This window comes from Balaenoptera borealis (genome assembly GCF_965194805.1).
Source record: "Balaenoptera borealis genome assembly, chromosome: 12".
NCBI classification, from domain to species: domain Eukaryota; kingdom Metazoa; phylum Chordata; class Mammalia; order Artiodactyla; family Balaenopteridae; genus Balaenoptera; species Balaenoptera borealis.
Genome location: NC_138869.1, coordinates 6,194,029 through 6,214,781, shown reverse-complemented (window position 1 = coordinate 6,214,781; position 20,753 = coordinate 6,194,029). Strand labels below are relative to the sequence as shown.

Sequence of the window (20,753 nt, the reverse complement as noted above, 5' to 3'; positions counted from 1 at the left end):
GTTCACGTCCTTGTAAGAAGAGGCACCACACAGCTGGCTCACCCTCCTGCCCCTGCTCACAAAGAAGAGGTCATATGGGCACACGGTGACATGGCAGCCGCCCACAAGCCAAGAGAAGAGGCCTCAGGATGACACCTACTTTGCCAGCACCACGATCTTGGACTTCCCAGCCTCCAGAACTGTGAGGAAATTAACTTCTGATGTGTAAGCCGCCAACCTGTGGTGTTTTGTGTGGAAGCCTGAGCTGACTAATACAGGAAGGAAAGGAAGGAAGGAAGGGAAGAATCCGTATTGGAAAGGAAGAAGTAAAGTGATCTTTACCCATGGATGACATGATCCAATTTCAGAAGGTTGCAGTATACAAAATCAATATATGAAAATCAATTGTATTTCTACATCCTGGCAATAAACTATGTAAAAACTAAATGATTCAATTCATAATACCATTAATTTCACAAAGTGTAAGACGTGTACACTGACAACAGAAATTACTGAGGGAAATTTAAGAAGACTTAATAAAAACAGAGACAGTTCAGGTGTATGAATTAGCAGCTTCAAAACTGTGAAAGATGGCAATTCTCCCCAAGTTGATCTATAGATTCAACAACAACTTTCATGAAAACTCCCACAGGCTTTCTTGTAGAAACTGGGAAACTGATCCTAAAATTTATTTGGAAATGCGAAGGACCCAAAATAGTCTAACGGTTTTGAAAAAGAACTTAAAGGACTTACACAATCCAATTTCAAAACTGACTATAACGCTACAGTTATCAAAACAATGTTGGGCTGGTGTAAGGACAGGCATGTAAGTCGATGGAACATAAGAGAACACAGAAAATACTTATAGCCAATTGATTCTTGACAAAGGTGCCAAGGCAATTCAGTGGGGGAAGAGTTAGACTTTTTGAGAAATGGTGCTAGAACAATTGGATATCCATATGTAAAAGGATGAATTTAGACCCCTACCTTACATCACAAAGACACAAAACAACTTGGTCAAAAATGGTTCATAGGCCTAAATGTATGCTAAAAATATGTATCTCCCAGAATAACGCATTGGGGAAAAAAATCTTTGTGTGACTTTGGGCTAGGCAGAGTTCTTAGCTATGACACCAAAAGCATGACTGAAAAAGAAAAAAATTGATAAATTGGAGTTTTTCCTTGCATGATTAAGAAATAAAAAGATAAGCCACAGATACAGAGGAAATATTTACAAATCACATTTCTGAATAAGCAACTGTATTTGTAACATACAAAGAACTCTTACACCTTGACAATAAGAAGACAATCTGATTTTAAAATGGGTTAAAGATATGAATAGATATTCCATCAAAAAAGACAGATAAATTGCTAATAAGTACAGTAAAAGATATCCAACACCACTAGTGATTACAAAATCCAAGTAAAACCACACTAAGGTACCACTACACACACACTAGAATGGCTATAATCAAAAACACTGACAGCAGCAAGTGTTTGTGAGGATGTGGAGAAACTGGAACCCTCGTGCATTGCTTTTGGTGACATAAAGTGCTGGAACAACAGCAAAAAACTGCTTGACAGTTTCTTGAAATGTTAAACGTACTAAATGACCCAAAAATTCTACTTCTGGGGCTTCCCTGGTGGCGCAGTGGTTAAGAATCCACCTGCCAATGCAGGGGACACGGGTTCGAGCCCTGGTCTGGGAGGATCCCACGTGCCACGGAGCAACTAAGCCCATGTGCCACAACTACTGAGCCTGAGCTCTACAGCCCGCGAGCCACAACTACTGAGCCCACACGCCTAGAGCCTGTGCTCCGCAACAAGACAGGCCACTGCAATGAGAAGCCCACACACCGAAACAAAGAGTAGCCCCTGCTCGCCACAACTAGAGAAAGCCTGCACAGCAATGAAGACCCAATGCAGCCAAAAATAAAAAAATAAATTTAAAAAAATTATACTTCTGGGTTTCTTCCCAAGAGAAATGAAAACATATTTCCACACAATGATCTGTACGCAAATGTTCATAGCAGCAATATTCATAATAACCCTAAACCAGAAGCAATACAATCTACCAAGTGTTGAATGGATGGATAAATTGTGGTACACTCAACCAATAGAATACCATTCAGCAATTTAAAGAGGAACAAACTTCTGGTACGCTCTGCAACACAGATGAACCTCAGAAACACGCTTAGTGAAAGAAGCCAGACACAAAAGGTCACATATTGTATGATGCCATTTACATAAAATGTCCAGAAAAGGCACACGTGTAAGAGGCAAAAAGCATATCAGTGGTTATCTGGGGCTGGGAGTGGGAACAGGGTCTGACTGCAAACAAGCATAAGGAAACTTGTGACAATGGAAATGTTCTAAAACTGCAATGTAATGGTTGTGCAACTCCATAAATTTACTAAACGATCATTGATTTGGGGCTTCCCTGGCAGTCCAGTGGTTAAGACACCACTTATATACAATTAAAATGAGTGGATTTCATGGATTTTAATGTTAATTACATCTTAGTATAAACAAAAAAATTAAATAATGGTTGGGTTTCAATTATTGATCTTAATATGAATAAAGCCATTTTAAAGTAGCAATTCCTAAGACATTTAAAACATAATTTCTTAAAAATCTGGAACAATATTTCCAAGGATTTCAACAAAATATAGGAGAGAAGGGCATGTTAAATAAATTGTACTAACATATTATAAAATTCTGTACAGCTGTATTATTGTAAAATCTTCAAGATGCCTTGTTAAATGGCATTAACAAAACAGTACTAATCCATATATGAATGTAATATGTTCATGTACATAGGTGCACATATGTGTACATATGTAAGTGCACTGAGGTGGGATAAAGGGGTAAGGAAAGACAGTTAATACTCTCCATACTGTTTTACTTTTTTATAGGTATGTACCTAGGTCTCGTTCTGTAATTTATAAGAAATCTAAGGCAAATAACACCAGAATACACAGCACATATGTAACACTGTACAGAATATAGCCAAGGATATATACAGAGGAAAATTAATAGCCTTTCTTATTAGAAAACAATTAAATGAAATAGTCAACTCAACAAGCTAGGGGGAAAAGAGAAAAATGTATTTTAAAATATCATAAAAAATAAAAGTTGATGGGTTTCCCTGGTGGCGCAGTGGTTAAGAATCTGCCTGCCAATGCAGGGGACACAGGTTCGAGCCCTGGTCTGGGAAGATCCCACATGCCATGGAGCAACTAAGCCCGTGCGCCACAACTACTGAGCCTGCGCTCCAGAGCCCGCGAGCCACAACTACTGAGCTCACATGCCACAACTACCGAAGCCTGCACACCTAGAGCCTGTGCTCCACGAAGAGAAGCCACCGCAATGAGAAGCCTGCGCACCTCAACGAAGAGTAGCCCCCACTCACCGCAACTAGAGAAAGCCTGCGCGCAGCAACGAAGACCCAACACAGCCAAAATAAATAAATAAATAAATAAAATAAATTTTAAAAAGTAAAATTTGAAGTTAATGAATTAGGAAAACAGAAAAAGTAGATTGACTGATAAATCAAAGAACCGGTTCTTTTGAGAAAGCTAAAAACTTGAACACCGACGGAAAAACACAACCACCTCCTTGTTGATTTTCATAAAGAAGGCACATATATAAAACTTAGAAACTACTAAGACAATTTTTACTAGAGATTGGGGTGGGAGGGCCAGGCAGCAGCTTCACCCACACAGCCCACGGGTGGGCTTCACTCATACAGACTACGAGTTCAAGGCACACCTCAAATGTTGGCGTTTTTAAGCCTTTTTGGTTGGTATGGACTGAGGGAGGCCTTTGGCCATTCAGGCCACATACACCTGACCTTCCATCACCTCACCAGCTTCTCAGTCTCCTGTTCTCTTCCTCTCTACTCACATTTTCTCACACAGGTTAGTTTGTCTCCTGTGTTGCTTGGACATCATATGACATCCATGCCCTCAGCAGCTTAAGCAAAATGTTAACACACACACACACAGTTCTTTCTCTAAGATGAACTCCAGGGCCAAGGGAAAGGAATTACACGTAAGAGAGTTCCTCTTCACCTTTCAGGAAGGACAAGATACTCCAGGGTTGGGAGGCAAAGCTCCTGGCGCAGTTGTGCCCTGCAAGCAGCACTTCCTGCCCATCCCGCCTGGGATCCCCGCCCAGGAAAACAGACACAGGCCGCAGGAGGCCTGGGATGCCCTGGGGGTGGGAGCACCCACCTGGATCAGGCTGTACTTCTGGTCTCTGTTCTTCAGGATCATGGTGTTCCGCCACTGCAGGCACTTCTCCTGGTGGGCCTGGATCTCAGAAGTGAGGGTGGAATTCCGGCTCCGGAAGTCCTCCAGATTGGGGGCAGGAGGAGGGGACATAGCCAGCAGTTTTCCCTCTGTAAGATCTTCCTGGGAAATGGGCAACCCAAACTCCTGGCTCAGCTCCTTGATCATGGAGGAGGAGGGCAGCAGGTCCCCGGTGATCACCTCCCTGAGCCTGGAGCTGTAATGGCAGATGCAGTAGATCCTGGAACAAAGAGGAGCCCCACTCAGCCTGCCTGCCTGCCTGACGACGGGTCAGACGGTCCCCGTTTTATGAGAGGAAACGAAAGCACAGAGAGGTCGATGAGCTGGTCCTGGGTCACCCAGCTCGTGCACGAGAAGCTTAGATGCCATGTGCTGAGCCCACGGGGTTGAGGCGGGGGGAGATATCCCCTTCCCTCTCCCCTCTCAGCCCCCCCGCAGTTAAAGGCTTCCCACTTTCTGCTCTGATTATTTTTCAGTTCTGATGGCCTTATTCCCTACCTCGCACCAACCCATGCCCCACCAGGGAGTGGCCTCAACAGGCTGGCCGTCGGGGGTGTGGGCCCCAGAGCTCCTTCCCGCCCAGGCAGAGGGTACGAGGCACAGAGCCTCATGTCAGTACAGCTTGAGGACTGAGTGGTCACCCCCACCCCCACCAGGGTGAGCGGACGCCCCCTTTTTAAAAACACATTCAGCAGGCACAGCTGGGGTTCGGGTTAGGCTGCCTTCTGTCCGCGGCACGCTTCCGAAGGCCCCCTGGCAGAGCATGCGGGACGGCGGGGCACGGGCCAGGCCGCACCTGCTCAGCGCCTGGAAGACCTGCGGCGGCACCGTGTTGCGCACGTAGAGCGCCGCGTGCTTCACCAGCTGCGCCAGCGGCTGGGACAGGCGCACGTGGTACGGGACAGTCTCCAGGTCGGCGTAGAGGCGGCGGCGGAAGCGCAGCTGCGAGTTGTAGAGCGCCTTGTAGGAGCCGGGCTCCGCCCGCGGGACCCTGCAAGAGAGAAGAGGGGCCCCACGCCGCTGCCGCTCTGCCCGCCACGGAGCTCGGCGCTTTCCCAGGGACGCTGGCGGTGAAAACGCTGGCACTGGCCTGGGCTTGCTTGTGTCCCGCCGCCCCCGCCCCATCTCTGTCTCCTCCCCCTCTCCTACCGACCCGCCCCTCCCACCGACTCTGCATCCTCCTCCCCTCACCACCGCTGTGCCACCCACTGTGTTGGGCTCAGGTTCCTCCACCTTCTTGAACCCGGTGAATCTGCACAGAGCCTGCACATCCCACCCTGAGTCTGTGTGTTGGGGTGGGGGTCCCTGTTCAAGTCTTCTGCCCATTCTTCCACTGGGATGTTTTTACTGTTTTCTTATTTGTTCACAGGCATTTCTGTATTCTCAGAATACTAGCTCCATACATTGCATATACTTTTTTCTCAGTTTGTGGCTTTTCTTTTCGCAGTTTTTATGGTCTTTGGGGGAACAGAAGTTACTAATTTTAACATAGCCAAACCTGTCATTTTTTCCTTTATTTTTTCTACTTCTGTCTTATTCAAGAAGTCTTTCTTTATTCTGAGGTCATGAATATGTCCTCCTATAGTATTATCTACAAGCTTTACAATTCAGCTTTTTTAAAATAGATTTTTCTTCTACAAGAAAGGTGAGAATATACAACGGGGAAAAGACACTCATCCATAAGTGGTGCTGGGAAAACTAGACAGCTATGTGTCAAAGAATGAAATTAGAACATTTTTTCACACCGTATATAAAATAAACTCAAAATGGATTACAGACCTAAACATAAGAAGAAAACATAGGCAATACGTTCTTTGACATTGGTCTTAGCAATAATTTTTTGGATTTGTCTCCTCAGGCAAGGGAAACAAAAGCAAAAATAAACAAATGGGACCTAATCAAACTTAAAAGCTTTTGCACAGCAAAGGAAACCATCAACAAAATCTAAAGGCAGCCTACTGAATGAGAGAACATTGGCAAATGATACATCTGATACGGGGTTAATATCTAAAATATATAAAGAACTCATACAACTCAGTGTTAAAAAAACACACAACCCAATTAATAAATGGGCAGAGGACCTGAATAGGCATTTTCCGAAGAAGACATACAGATGGCAAACAGGTACATGAAAAGATGTTCAGTATTACTAATTATTAGGGAAATGTAAATCAAAACCACAATGAGGTATCACCTCACAGAATGGCTATCATCAAGAAGACAAGAAATAAAGTGTTGGTGAGGATGTGAAGAAAAGGGAACCCTCCTACGCTGTTGGGAATGTAAACTGGTGCAGCCACTATGGAAAACAGTATGGAGGTTCCTCAACAAATTAAAAATAGAACTACCATATGATCCAACAATTCCACTCCTGGGTATGTATCAAAAGAATTTGAAAACAATACTTTGAAAAGATATATGCACCCCAATTTACAACAGCCAAAATATGTAAGCAACCTAAGTGTATCCTGGGTATGTATCCTGGGTATGTATCAAAAGAATATGAAAACAATACTTTGAAAAGATATATGCGCCCCAATTTACAACAGCCAAAATATGTAAGCAACCTAAGTGCCCATGAGCAGATGAATGGATAAAGAAGACACGATATATAGATACAGTGGAATATTGCTCTGCCATTAAAGAGAATGAAATTTTGCCATTTGCAACAACATGGATGGACCTTGGAAGGTATTAAACTTCGTAAAATAAGTCAGAGAAAGACAAATACTGTATGTTCTCACTTATGTGTGGAATCTGAAAAATAAAATGAACAACAACAAGATTTTTCTGGTGAAATCTGAGTAAGAACAGACAACTGTGGTCTAGTTAACTGTACTGCATCCATCAATATGTCAGATGTCACCACTGGGGGAGACAGGGTGTTGGGTACCTGGAACCTCTCTATGATTTTTGCAACTTATTGTGAGTCCATAATTATTTCAAATAAGTTTTTACTCTGTCTGGGATTGATTTTTGTGAATTGTGTGAGCCAGCAAATTAGGAAACTCTCAGCGAATAAGGAATAGAGTGGAACTTCCTCAAGTTGATAAAGGACATCTACAAAAAACCTACACGTAATGGGGAAAGACTGCCTTCCACCAAAGATCAGAAACAAAGCAAGGATGTGACAACTCTTATATAAAATAGTACTTCAAGTCTTAGCTAGCACACTAAGGAAATAAGATATACAGACTGGAAAGGAAGGAATTAAACTATTCCTATTTGCAGATGACATCTTGGTCAGTGTAGAAAATCCCAAGGAATCTACCAAAAACAAACAATCAAACAAACAAAACTCCTCAAACCAATAAGAGAGTTTAGCAAGGCTGTAGAACCAACATAGAAAAATCAATTCTATTTCTATATACAAGCAATGCACAGCTCGAAACTGAAATTTAAAAATACAGTACCATTTAAAAATCACTCAAAAAATAAAATACTTAGATATAAATCTACCAAATACGTACAGGTCTTGTATGCTGAATATGCTGATGAAAGAAATTAAAAAAAATCTAAATAAGTGGAGAAACATACCATATTCATGGATTGGAAGGCTCAAATAGTTCTCTCCAAATGATACATAAGTTTAGCATAATTCCTATCAGCATTCTAGAAAGATGTTTTGTAGATATATACAGCATACTGTAAAATTTATATGAAAAGGCAAAGGATCTAGAACAACAAAAACAATTTTGAAAAAGAATAAAGTGTCCTGACTTTGATTATATAGCTACGGTAATCAAGACTGTGTAGTATTGGTGAAGGGACAGACACACAGATCAATGGAACAGAATTGAGAACCCAGAAATAAATCCATACAATTATGACCAACTGACTTTTTATAAAGATGCAAAAGCAATTCCATAAAGGAAGATAATATTTTCAACAAATGCTGCTGTAGCAATTGGATATATGTAGCAAAACAAAACAAAACAAAAACTCAACCTAGGTTCCAGTTCAAGATGGTGATGTAGGAAGATCCTGAACTCACCTCCTCCCAAGGACACACCAAATCTACAGCTACATATGGAACAATTTCCTCTGGGGGGAAAAAATACAAAAACAAAAACTAAAAACTAGCTGAATGACCCCTTCACATAGGGCAAAAGAGAAACAGGCCACATCAAAACAGATTTCCAAATAAGATGAGCCCAGAGACCCACACCAAGACACATTATAATTAAAAGGTCAAAAGTTAAAGACAAAGAGAGAAGCTTAAAAGCAGCAAGAGAAAAACAACTTGTTACACACAAGGTAACTCCCATAAGGCTATCAGCAGATTTTTAAGCAGACACTTTGTAGGCCAGAAGGGAGTGGCACTATATATTCAAAGTGCCAAAAGAAAAAGTCTTCCAACAAAGAATACTCTACCTGGCAAAGTTATCATTCAGAATTGAAGGAGAGATAAAAGAGTTTTCCAGATAAGAAAAACTAACAGGGTTCATCACCAATAAACTGGCCTTATAAAAATGTTAAAGGGACTTCTTTCAGTTGAAAAGAAAGGATGCTAACTGCTAACAGAAAACACGAGACTGATCAAGATGGCAGATTAGTAGGACACAAAGCTCGCTCTCTCCCACATCTACAACAAAAATACATCTACATGTGGAACGATTCTCACAGAATATCTACTGAACACTGGCAGAAGACTTCAGACTGCTGTAAGGGCAAGAAAATCTCCATGTAACCAGGTAGGAAAAAAGAAAAAAAAAGAAGTGAGAAAGATATCCAGATGGGACCTGCACCCCTGGGAGAGGGCTGTGAAAGAGGAAAGGTTCATGCACCCTGGGAAGCCCCCTCACTGGCAGGGAGATCTGCCAGGACAGAAGGGGAGCTTCAGAGCCTCTGAGAAGAACGCAGCAGTCAGTTTGTGGCAGCCAGAGCAGAGGGAGACCTGCACTCCCCAGCCTGACACGCACATCCCCAGTGCTGGCAGGGGCTGGGTGCTGGAACTTGGGCTCCAGAGATCAGAACCAGGGAGAGGACTGGGGTTGACTGTGTAGAGACAGACTGGGGGGCGGGGGGAGGAATCCAGTGCCACCACGGCTGGGGGTATAAGCGGAGGAAGCCTGAGATACCTCAGAGGCCAGTCAGCATTGTTTGGGTGGTGTAGGAGGGGAGAGGTGGGACCTAGACTATAGCCTTTTTTCCCTGTATGTGTGCTCCCAGAGGGCAAGACACTGCCTGCCCAGGCTCCAGGGGCAGTTGCAGACCTCCACCGCCACCCACCCTGATGCCAGGAGTGGTCGCAAGCCCCCACTAAAACCCTCCCAGACCCTAGGAGTGGTTGAGGGACTGCACCAACTCCTTCCTGGACAAGACTGGTCGGGGGCCACTGACACACCTGCCCAGGCACCAGGAGTGGTCGAGAGCCCCAGCCACCTCCTTCCTGGACAATGAAAACACAACCATACAAAATCTATGGGACACAGCAAAAGCAGTTCTTAGAGGAAAGTTCATAGCAATACAGGCCTTCATCAAAAACAAGAAAACTCTCAAATGAACAACCTAACCTACCACCTAAAAGAATTAGACAAAGAAGAACAAACAAAACCTAAAGTCAGCAGAAGGAAGGAAATAATAAAGATCAGGGAGGAAATAAAGTAGAGATTTTTTTTAAAAAATAGAAAAAAAAATCAACAAAACCAAAAGCTCGTTCTTTGAAAGCGTAAACAAAATTGACAAAATTGACAAACCTCTAGCCAGGCTCACCAAGACAAGAGAGAGTCCAAATAAACAAAATAAGAAATGAAAAAGGAAAAATCTCAACTGATACCACAGAAATACAAAAAACCATGAGAGAATACTATGAACAATTATATGCCAACAAATTTGACGACATAGAAGAAATGGAATTGTCTAGAAACATACAGCCCACCAAAATTTAATCAAGAAGAAATAGATAATTTCTACAGACCAATCACTAGAAGTGAAATCAAATCTGTAATAAAAAACTTCCTACAAACAAAAGTCCAGGATCAGATGGCCTCACAGGCGAATTCTACCAAGCATACAAAGAAGAACTTATACTGATTCTTCTCAAACTCTTCCAAAAGACTGAAGAGGAGGGAACACTCCCAAAGACATTCTGTGAAGCCACAATGACCCTGATACCAAAACCAGACAAAGATACCACCAAAAAAAAGAAAATTACAGGCCAATATCTTTGATGAATATAGATGCAAAAATTCTCAACAAAATATTAGCAAACCAAATCTAACAACACGTAAAAAAGATCATACGCCATGACCAAGCAGGATTCAACACAAGTTCACAAGGATGGTTCAGTATACACAAATCAATCTGATACACCACCACAACAAAAGAAAAGACAAAAAATACCTTGACACAAACACCACATAAACAAAAGACAAAAACCACATGATAATCTCAACAGATGGAGAAAAAGCATTTGACAAAATTCAACATCCATTCACGATAAAAACTCTTATCACAGTGGGTATAGAGGGAACATTTCTCAAAATAGTAAAAGCTATTTATGACAAACCCACAGTCAATATAATGCTCAACAGTAAAAAGTTGAAAGCCTTCCCACTAAAATCTGGAACAAGACAAGGATGCCCACTCTCACCACTTCTCTTCAACATAGTATTGGAAGTCCTAGCCACAGCAATCAGACAAGAAAAAGAAATAAAAGGTATCCAAATTGGAAGGGAAGAGGTAAAACTGTCATTATATGCAGATGATATACTATATATAGAAAACCCTGAAGACTCCACACAAAAACTACTAGAACTGATAAATGAATTCAACAAGGTAGCAGGATACAAGATTAACATACAGAAATTGGTGGCATTTCTTTACACCAACAGTGAAATATCAGAAAGGGAATGCAAAAAAAAAACCTTTTAAAATTGCAACCCAAAAAATAAAATACTTAGAAATAAACCTCACCAAGGAGGTGAAAGACTTATACGCTGAGAACTATAAAACATTAATAAAGGAAAGTGAAGAGGATTCAAAGAAATGGAAAGATATCCCATGTTCTTGGATTTGAATAATTAATATTATTAAAATGACCATACTACCCAAAGCAATCTACAGATTTAATGTGATCCCTATCAAATTACTCATGACAATTTTCACAGAAGTAGAATAATCCAAAAATTTATATGGACCCATAGAAGACCCAGAATTGCCAGAGCAATCCCGAGGGGAGGAAAAAAAAAAAAAAAAAAAAGCAGGAGGCATAACTCTCCCAGACTTCAGACAATACTACAAAGCTACAGTAATCAAAACAACATGGTACTGGCACAAAAACAGACATATGGATCAATGGAACAGAACAGACAGCCCAGAAATAAACCCACACACCTATGGTCAATTAATCTTAAACAAAGGAGGCGAGAATATACAACAGGAGGGACTTCCCTGGTGGTGCAGTGGTTAAGAACCCGCCTGCCAATGCAGGGGACACGGGTTTGAGCCCTGGTCCGGGAAGATCCCACATGCCATGGAGCAACTAAGCCCGTGTGCCACAACTACTGAGCCTGTGCTCTAGAGCCCGCAAGCCACAAATACTGAAGCCTGCACGCCTAGAGCCCGTGCTCTACAACAAGACAAGCTACCAAAATGAGAAGCCCGCACACCGCAACTTAGAGTAGCCCCCGCTCACAGCAACTAGAGAAAGCCCGCCCTCAGCAAAGAAGACCCAACGCAGCCAAAGATTAATTAATTAATTAATTCTTTTAAAAAATAGAATATACAACGGGAAAAAGACAGTCTCTTCAGCAAGTGGTGTTGGGAAAGTTGGACGGCTGCATGTAAATCAATGAAGTTAGAACACACCCTCTCACCACACACAAAAATAAACTCAAAGTGGCTTAAAAACTTAAACATAAGTCATGACACCATAAAACTCCTAGAAGAGATCATAAGCAAAACATTTTCTGACATAAATTGTACCAATGTTTTCTTAGGTCAATCTCCCAAGGCAAAAGAAATAAAAACAAAAATAAACAAATGGGACCTAATCAAACTTACACGCTTCTGCAGAGAAAAGGAAACCATAAACAAAATGAAAAGACAACCTACAGAATGGGAGAAAATATTTGCAAACGATGCAACTGACAGGGCTTAATTTCCAAAATATACAAACAGCTTATACAACTCAACAACAACAAAACAAACAACCCAATCAAAAAATGGGCAGAAGACCTAAAGAGACATTTCTCCAAAGAAGACATACAGATGGCCAATAGGCACATGAAAAGATGCTCAACATCACTAATTATTAGAGAAATGCAAATAAAAACTGCAATGAGGTACCATCTCACGCCAGTCTGAATGGCCATCATTAAAAAGTCTACAAATAATAAATGCTGGAGAGGGTGTGGAGAAAAGGGAATCCTCTTGCACTGTTGGTAGGAATGTAAGTTGGTACAGCCACTATGGAAAATAGTACAAAGGTTCCTCAGAAAACTAAAAATAGAGCTACCAGATGATCCTGCAATCCCACTCCTGGGCATATATCCAGACAAGACTATAATCCGAAAAGATACATGCACCCCTATGTTCACAGCAGCACTATTCACAATACCCAATACATGGAAACAACCTAAATGTCTATCAACAGATGAATGGATAAAGAAGATATGGTACATATATACAATGGGATACTATTCAGCCATTAAAAAAACGAAATAATGCCATTTGCAGCAACATGGATGGACGTAAAGATTATCATAAAAAGTGAAATAAGTCAGAAAGAGAAAGATAGGGACTTTCCTGGTGGTCCAGTGGCTAAGACTGTGTGCTCCCAATGGAGGGGGCCCGGGTTCGATCCCTGGTCAGGGAACTAGATCCCACATGCCACAACTAAAAGATCCCAATGCCACAACTGAAGATCCCGCATGCTGCAACTAAGACCCGGCATGGCCAAATAAATAAATTTTTTTTAAAAGAAATAGACAAACACCATATGATATCACTTATACGTGGAATCTAAAATATACCACAAATGAACTTATCTACGAAACAGAAACAGACTCATGGACATAGAAAACAGACTTGTGGTTGCCAAGGGGGAGGGAGGTGGGAGAGGGATGAGTGGGAGGTTGGGGTTAGCAGATGTAAGCTATTATATATAGAACAGATAAACAACAAGGTTCTACTGTATATAGCACAGGGAACTATATTCAGTATCCTATGATAAACCGTAATGGAAAAGAATATAAAAAAAAGAATGTGTGGGGACTTCCCTGGTGCCGCAGTGGTTAAGACTCCGCCTGCCAATGCAGGGGACACGGGTTCGAGCCCTGGTCTGGGAAGATCCCACATGCTGCGGAGCAACTAAGCCCGTGCGCCACAACTACTGAGCCTGCACTCTAGAGCCCGCGAGTCACAACTACTGAGCCCTCATGCCACAGCTACTGAAGCCTGCGTGCCTAGAGCCTGTGCTCCACAACAAGAGAAGCCACCGCGATGAGAAGCCCGCGCACCGCAACGAAGACCCAACGCAGCCAAAAATAAATAGATAAATAAACTTTTTTAAAAAAGGAAAGAAACGAAGGTGCTTAAAAAAAAAAGTGTGTATATATATATATATATGGATGGATAACTGAATCACTTTGCTGCACAGCAGAAATTAACACAACATTGTAAATCAACTATACTTCAATAAAAAAATAATTTTAAAGTCAATAAAGTCACAGAAAAGGAAAAATAAATAAATAAATGGGCAGAAGATCTGAATAGACATTTTACCAAAGATGACAAACAGATGGCCAACAGGTACATGAAAAGATGCTCAGCATCACTAATCATCAGGGAAATGCAAAGTGAAACAAAAGTGAAATATTACCTCATACCTGTTGAGAATGGCTATCATAAAAAAGACAAGAAATAATAATTTTGGTGAGGATGTGGAAACCCTCAAGCACTGTTGGTAAGGATGTATTAATAAATTGGTACAGCTACTACGGAAAACACTTTGGAGGTTCCTCAAAAAGTTAAAAATAAGAACTGCCATATGACCCAGCAGTTCCACTTCTGGGTATTCATCCTAAGGAAACAAAAAAACTAGTTCGAACAGATATCTGCATCACCGTGTTCTATGCAGCATTATTTACAATAGCCAAGAGACAGAAACAACCTAAGTGTCCGCTGCTGGATTAATAAAAAAAGAAAAGTGTTCATTTACACAATGAAACTTTATTCCGTCATAAAAAAAGAGAATCTTGACAGTAGGGACAACATGGTTGCATCCCCAGGGCATCACACTGAGTGAAATACGTCAGAGAAAGACAAATACCACGTGATCTCACTTACACGTGGAATGTAAAAAAAAACAGAAGCAAAAGAGTAACAACCCGAGCTCACAGATACAGAGAGCAAACTGGTGGCTCTCCACCCAGAGGCAGGGTGTGTGGAGTGAGCAAACTGGATGAAGGGGGTCAACAGGTTACAAGACATTTAGTTATGTACAGCAGTGTGACTACAGTTAGTAATACTGCACTGCGTATCTGAAAGGTACTAAGGGAGTAGGCGATAAACATTCTCATCGCAAAAAATTCTGTAACTTGTATGATGATGGATGTTAACTAGACTTATTGTGGTGATCGTTTCACAACATATAAAAATATCGAGTCATGAAGCTGTATACCCAAAGCTAACATACTGTTACATGCAAAGAATACCTCAATTTTTTTAAAAAAGGGAAAAACTCAATCTAAACCTTGCACTTTATACAAAAATTAACTCAAAACGAATCATAAACTTAAAAGTAAACCATAGGGGCTTCCCTGGTGGCGCAGTGGTTGAGAGTCTGCCTGCCAATGCAGGGGACACGGGTTCGAACCCTGGTCTGGGAAGATCCCACATGCCGCGGAGCAACTGGGCCCGTGAGCTACAACTACTGAGCCTGCGCGTCTAGAGCCTGTGCTCCGCAACAAGAGAGGCCGCGACGGTGAGAGGCCCGTGCACCGCGATGAAGAGTGGCCCCCACTTGCCGCAACTGGAGAAAGCCCTCGCACAGAAACGAAGACCCAACACAGCCAAAAATAAATAAATAAATAAATAAAAATAAACAAAAAACAAAAAACAATACTCATCAAGTCAAATAAGCTATAAGAAAAGGCAATCAGACAAGTAGAAAGGGAAAATATCCATCTATGTTAAAAAAAAAAAAAAAGTAAACCATAAAACCATGAATCTTTTAGAAGAAAACAGAGAAAAAATACTCAAGACCTAAGGCTTTGTGAAGAATTCTTAAACATGTCTCCAAAAGCATAGTGTACAAAAGAAAAAATAATCAATAAAGTGGACTCTATCAAAATTCAAAACTTTTTCTTTGGAAAAGATATCTTTAAGATGATGAAAGAATCACTACACAGAGTAGCTCCCCTAGCCTTGGTGTCCAGAGTTTTTATTGGGGCTCCATTAATGATTGATTGATTGATTGATGGCCCACATAGCAATCTCAGTCTCCATGTCAGGAGGGGGCGTGTCTTGATGTGCTGATGGCCAAGAGCACGGCAGCGGGTGACGGGCATGGGGAGGCTACCTCGTGGCTGGTTATCTGCCCAGGAGAACTGAAAACATGCATCCACACAAAAACGTGCCCATGACACTGCACGACCCAAAGCCCCTGCCCTAAGTCACGCTGTTGGTCTTCCCGGCCCCACCAACCTCCATCCTGTGACTCTCTGGTGAGGCCTCAGCCTGAGATCCAGTGTGGTCAGCCCCCAACCTAACCAAAGACACTCCTATCAGGCATGACACAGCTCACCTCCGAGAAGCCAAGGGCAAAAGCCAGACCTCTCTTGGGCAAGGCCAAGTTCTTTCCCACACACCATGAAGTTCACTCTTTTGAAGTGTACGATTCCTGCCATTTGAGAAGAGCGTCCTAGGAACTTGTTGGCAAACCCCGGGGGTTTTTGCAGAATGCACTCACCATTCTGTCTCTAGAATCGATTGTTGCTCTGACCTACAGATCCCAGACTTGAGCTGCAACACGTCCCAGCTCTAGCCAGCCCCACGCGCTTCAGACCGGGCCCCACAGTCCTAACTGGCAAGAGCCAATTCCTTAATATTCATCCTGTTGCTGTTTGCCCCGGATTTGGCGGTTTCTGTACACGGACAGACTCCTTGGTTTGTTGAAAGTCAAGGGGAGATTCTGACAGCAGCCGAGGGCCTCTGTTCAGTCCTCAATGGGCTTTTCCTCCAGGTGCTGGGCTTGTCCCTATACTTAACGCCACTCAATGTACAAAGGTATATAGAGTTATAGCACCCCTAGATCGTCTCTAATTGTTTAATATATTGTGCAGTGTTTAATACATTGCACCCTTAAAGCTGTCCACCTTTATTTCACAAATCTAAACACAGGGCCAGCATATACTTAAGTTCAGTATTTGATGGTGAAATTTAAATTTGAATAAAATAGTATACGCCCCCCAAAATAAGTGTACAATTCAGCGGTTTTAGTATACTCCCAAAGTTGTGCAACCACAAACACTGTCTAATCCTAGAACATTTTCATCACTCCCCACTTCTCCTGAACCCCTCCTCTCAGACCTTGGAAACCACTGATCTATCTCTATGGACGTGACTATTCTAGACATTTCATATGAATGGAATCATATAATAGGTAGCCTTTTATGTCTGGCTCCTTTTATTAGCATAATATTTTTATTTATTTATTTATTTATTCTCGGCTGCAGTGGGTCTTCATGGCTGCACGCGGGCTTTCTCTAGTTGCGGCGAGCGGGGCCTACTCTTCACTGTGGTGCGCGGGCTTCTCACTGTGGTGGCTTCTCTTGTTGCGGAGCACGGGCTCTAGGCACACGGGCTTCAGTAGTTGTGGCGCATGGGCTAAGTTGCTCTGCGGCATGTGGGATCTTCCTGGACCAGGGATTGAACCTGCGTCCCATGCACTGACAGGCGGATTCTTAACCACTGTGCCACCAGGGAAGTCCCTATTAGCATAATTTTTAATTGAGGCATAGTTGATTACAATATTAGTTTTAGGTGTACAACATAGTGATTCAAAATTTTTATAGATTATGCTCCATTTATAGTTACTACAAAATATTGTACTGTGTTGTACAATAGATCCTTGTAGCTTATTTATCTTATATGCAATAGTCTGTACCTCTTCCTCCCCTACCCCTATCTTGCCCCTCCCCCCTTCCCTCTCCCCACTGGTAACCACTAGTTTGTCCTCTCTGTGAGTCTGTTTCTTTTTTGTTGTATTCACTAGTTTATTTTTTAGATTCCACATGTAGGTGATAACATACAGTGTTTGTCTTTCTCTGTCTGACTTATTTCACTTAGCACAATGCCCTCCAGGTCACTTAGCATAATGAGTTTTTGTTTGTTTGTTTGTTTTGGTTGAGCCAGGTCTTAGTTGCGGCAGGCGGGCTCCTTAGTTGCAGCTCACCGGCTCCTTAGCTGTGACATGCAAACTCTTAGTTGCGGCACGCATGAGGGATCTAGTTCCCGGACCACGGATCAAACTCGGGCCCCCTGCGTTGGGAGCGTGAGTCTTACCCACTGTGCCACCAGGGAAGTCCCCTAGCATAATGTTTTTAAGGTTCAACCGTGTTGAAGTATCTGTATCCATACTTCATTCCTTTTTGACGGCTGAATATTATTCCATGGTATGGATGTTCTGTTCATCAGCTGATGGACATTGGAGTTGTTTCACTTTCTGATTATTATAAATAACGGTGCTGTGAACATCCATGTGCACGTTTTTGTGTGTACGCATGCTTTCAGTTCTCCTGGGAGGATACCCAGCCAGGAGGCAGCCTCCCCGCCTCCCCCGCCCCCACGCTCTTGGCCATCAGCACATCAAGACAGGCCCGCTCCTGGGTGGACAGAGTCAACACCCGGACTCCCTGCTGTGGTCAGCATCTGGGTCATGGGGCATCTGAGCTCTGAGAACAGACAGGGGGGCCTCCAGACTAGAGAAGGAAGGCCCCACTGATCCAAACTAGGATAGCTGCAAATCATGAAAGAAAAAGAGAGGTATCCCGTCACCAAAACTAAAGAACGGAAGGACCATGAGGGGCCACCAGCTGCAGCCCAGAAGGGGACGCTTCCTTTGCCTCTGCAACACCTCCAGGGGGCGGCCATCGGGGGCGCCTGGGCCGCCAGGGAAGGGGACTTCTGCAGCGTACGCAGCCCTCCGGCCTCACAATAACCCGCCCTGTCTCCCTTGGGACAAGCTGACGTCTGTGTCCCTGGGGTGTCCCGCTCAGGGCCGTGCAGAACACTCTGCCCCCCGCTAGTCGGGGGGGCACCTCGGGAGGCTGAAGGCAGCACCCAGTTTCCTGAACCAGCCTCCCTTCCATATACCCCTGAAGTCTTCGCTTCAACCAAAGGCAAGCGGTTCTCCCAGTTGCTGAGCTCTGCGAAGTGCCTTATGAAAACCCCAAGAGGCACCGAATCAACAGGTCCCTCCTACAGTCGGCGACATGGAACCTGAGCTTGGCCACCCCTCCCCACCCAGAAACGCGGCGACCTACCTACCGGCTCTGGTGGCTCTCCCACAGCCGCCTCAGGCCCCGGTCGGCCAAGCCCTCCAGGATGAGGAGGCGGCCCCGCCCGTCCAGCAGGTGGAAGCCGGTGAGCACGTCCAGGTCCGGCCGCTCCTGGATCTTCGCCCGCATCTTCAAGGCGGACAGGATCTGCGGGACGTCCTCCACGGGGCAGGAGTCCAGGCCCAGGGCCCCGGCGTTGATCACGGTGACGTCCTGCAGGAGGCCGTGCAGGAGTGAGAGCTTCCTGGAGGCGAACACGAAGATGACGCGGCCAAACGGGGAGGCCGTGGGGCTGGCGTCCAGGGCCTCGGTCCCGGCCCGCAGCGGCACCGCCACGCCCACCCGCAGCTTCAGCAGGCAGCTGGCCTCCAGGTAGTCGCCCGGGGGCATCGGGCCGTGCCGCAGGCCGTCTCCGGGCACCCGGAACCCCACCACCTTCCTGCTCCTGCCGTCATGGCCGAGGCGCGTGGCCTTGGGCTCGCAGCTGTGGACGGGGACGGCCAGGTTCAAGTACTTGTGGCCAAGGAGGAGGTCGGCAAAGCTGACCTGGGCAACCCCGTAAGGGTCCCACATCTTATCCTGGGTTTCAAAGGGGTTGTTCTCCGTCTCTTTCGGGGAAATTAGGGTCTGGAGGTTGAGGTACGAATCCAGCGGGTCCTCCCCAAACAGGGCAGGCTTGCGGGAATACCCCTCTGACTTGCGGTCCCGGTCATGAACTTCCACCACCATGGGGGGGCCCTCCAGGTATTCCCTCAGGTCGCTGGGGTGCATGGCCCCAAGGAAGATGACGTTGACGTCCTGGAAGTAGACGTGGGTCCCATGGGGCCGGCCCTCAGTCCTGTGCACCGGGGTCCTGTGGAACTGGTACCTGCAGTACACGGGGGTGCACAGCCGCTGCGAGAGAGCAGGGGCGGCGGTCACGGGCGCGGCCGCGGGCGCCCCCTGCCGGCCCCCCTCCCCTCCAGGTGGCCCCCACCCAGGGGCTCAAGTCCCGGCCCCAGGCTCACCCCCGGCAGCCCCTGCGGCCTGTGGTTCCTCATTCACAAACCCCAAGGACAGAGCCCACTCTGCAAGGCCACCGCGAGGCCCGAGAGCCACGTGTACAGCACCGAGCTGGCGGCTGAAGCAACTACTTCCCCCGGATGGCCAGTGCCACGAGGACAGGCCCTGTGCCTTCTTCCCGTCCCGTGGCCGGGCACAGAAAGTGTGGAGAGGAGTGGCTTCTAGAACAGAGAATCCGTGTTTCCCAGACACGCATCTGGAGGGCTGGCACGGCGCACCTTTAGCATATAAAGTGACCAAGCAGAACTGGTGTCTGGGTTTAAGAGGACTCGCAGGCTGAGCTGGAGGTGGGGGGCAGGGCTGTGTCGGCACAGAAACAGGGAACCTGGCGCATGCTACGACTTTATCATCAGAAGCTCACCGTTACACAAGTGTGTGGTCCGAATGCATACTCCCAGGGTACTATTTATTTTACTATTTCTTTGACCATTGATGCTGAAATTTTATTTTAAAATAATCCTGGGTTGGTAGGGCTCCCAGGTACCTGGCAGAAAAAATTAAGGAAACCTTCTGGAGAAATCCACTTCCAACCTAGGCCTCAAAGAATTCCCACAGAGAAAGTTCCATCGAACATGGGATCATAGTAAAAATCACAAAACTCCTAAGGGAAAAAGGTACCACTAGCAAAAGCAGATGTACAAAGGCACAGGTATTAGGATGATCAGGTACGTAAAATAAATCTATTTGTTCGGTTTTTAAAAATAAAAGTATATCATCAAGATCAAAACTATCGTATTCTATTTACTAGCAATGAAAATTCTAAAACTGAAAATTTTTAAATATCACCTACAACAGCATCAAAACATAAAATGCTTAGGAAGAAATGAAAGATGTGTAAGACCTGTACACTGAAAACTACAAAACATTGCAGAGAGAAATTAAAGAACATCTA

General features: G+C 44.4%; 1 protein-coding gene across 1 annotated transcript in view; it reads right to left on the bottom strand.

Moving 5' to 3' along the window:
• The window catches only part of CFAP92 (cilia and flagella associated protein 92 (putative)), an 88,956-nt gene that overhangs the window by 15,406 nt on the left and 52,797 nt on the right, over positions 1-20,753 (bottom strand). Inside the window, exons 10-12 of the mRNA XM_082345200.1 lie at positions 18,789-19,693; positions 5,089-5,283; positions 4,215-4,512 (exon numbers count right to left, since the gene is read on the bottom strand). Coding sequence (XP_082201326.1) covers positions 4,215-4,512; positions 5,089-5,283; positions 18,789-19,693 — 1,398 coding nt within the window. The remainder of the gene's footprint in view (positions 1-4,214; positions 4,513-5,088; positions 5,284-18,788; positions 19,694-20,753) is intronic.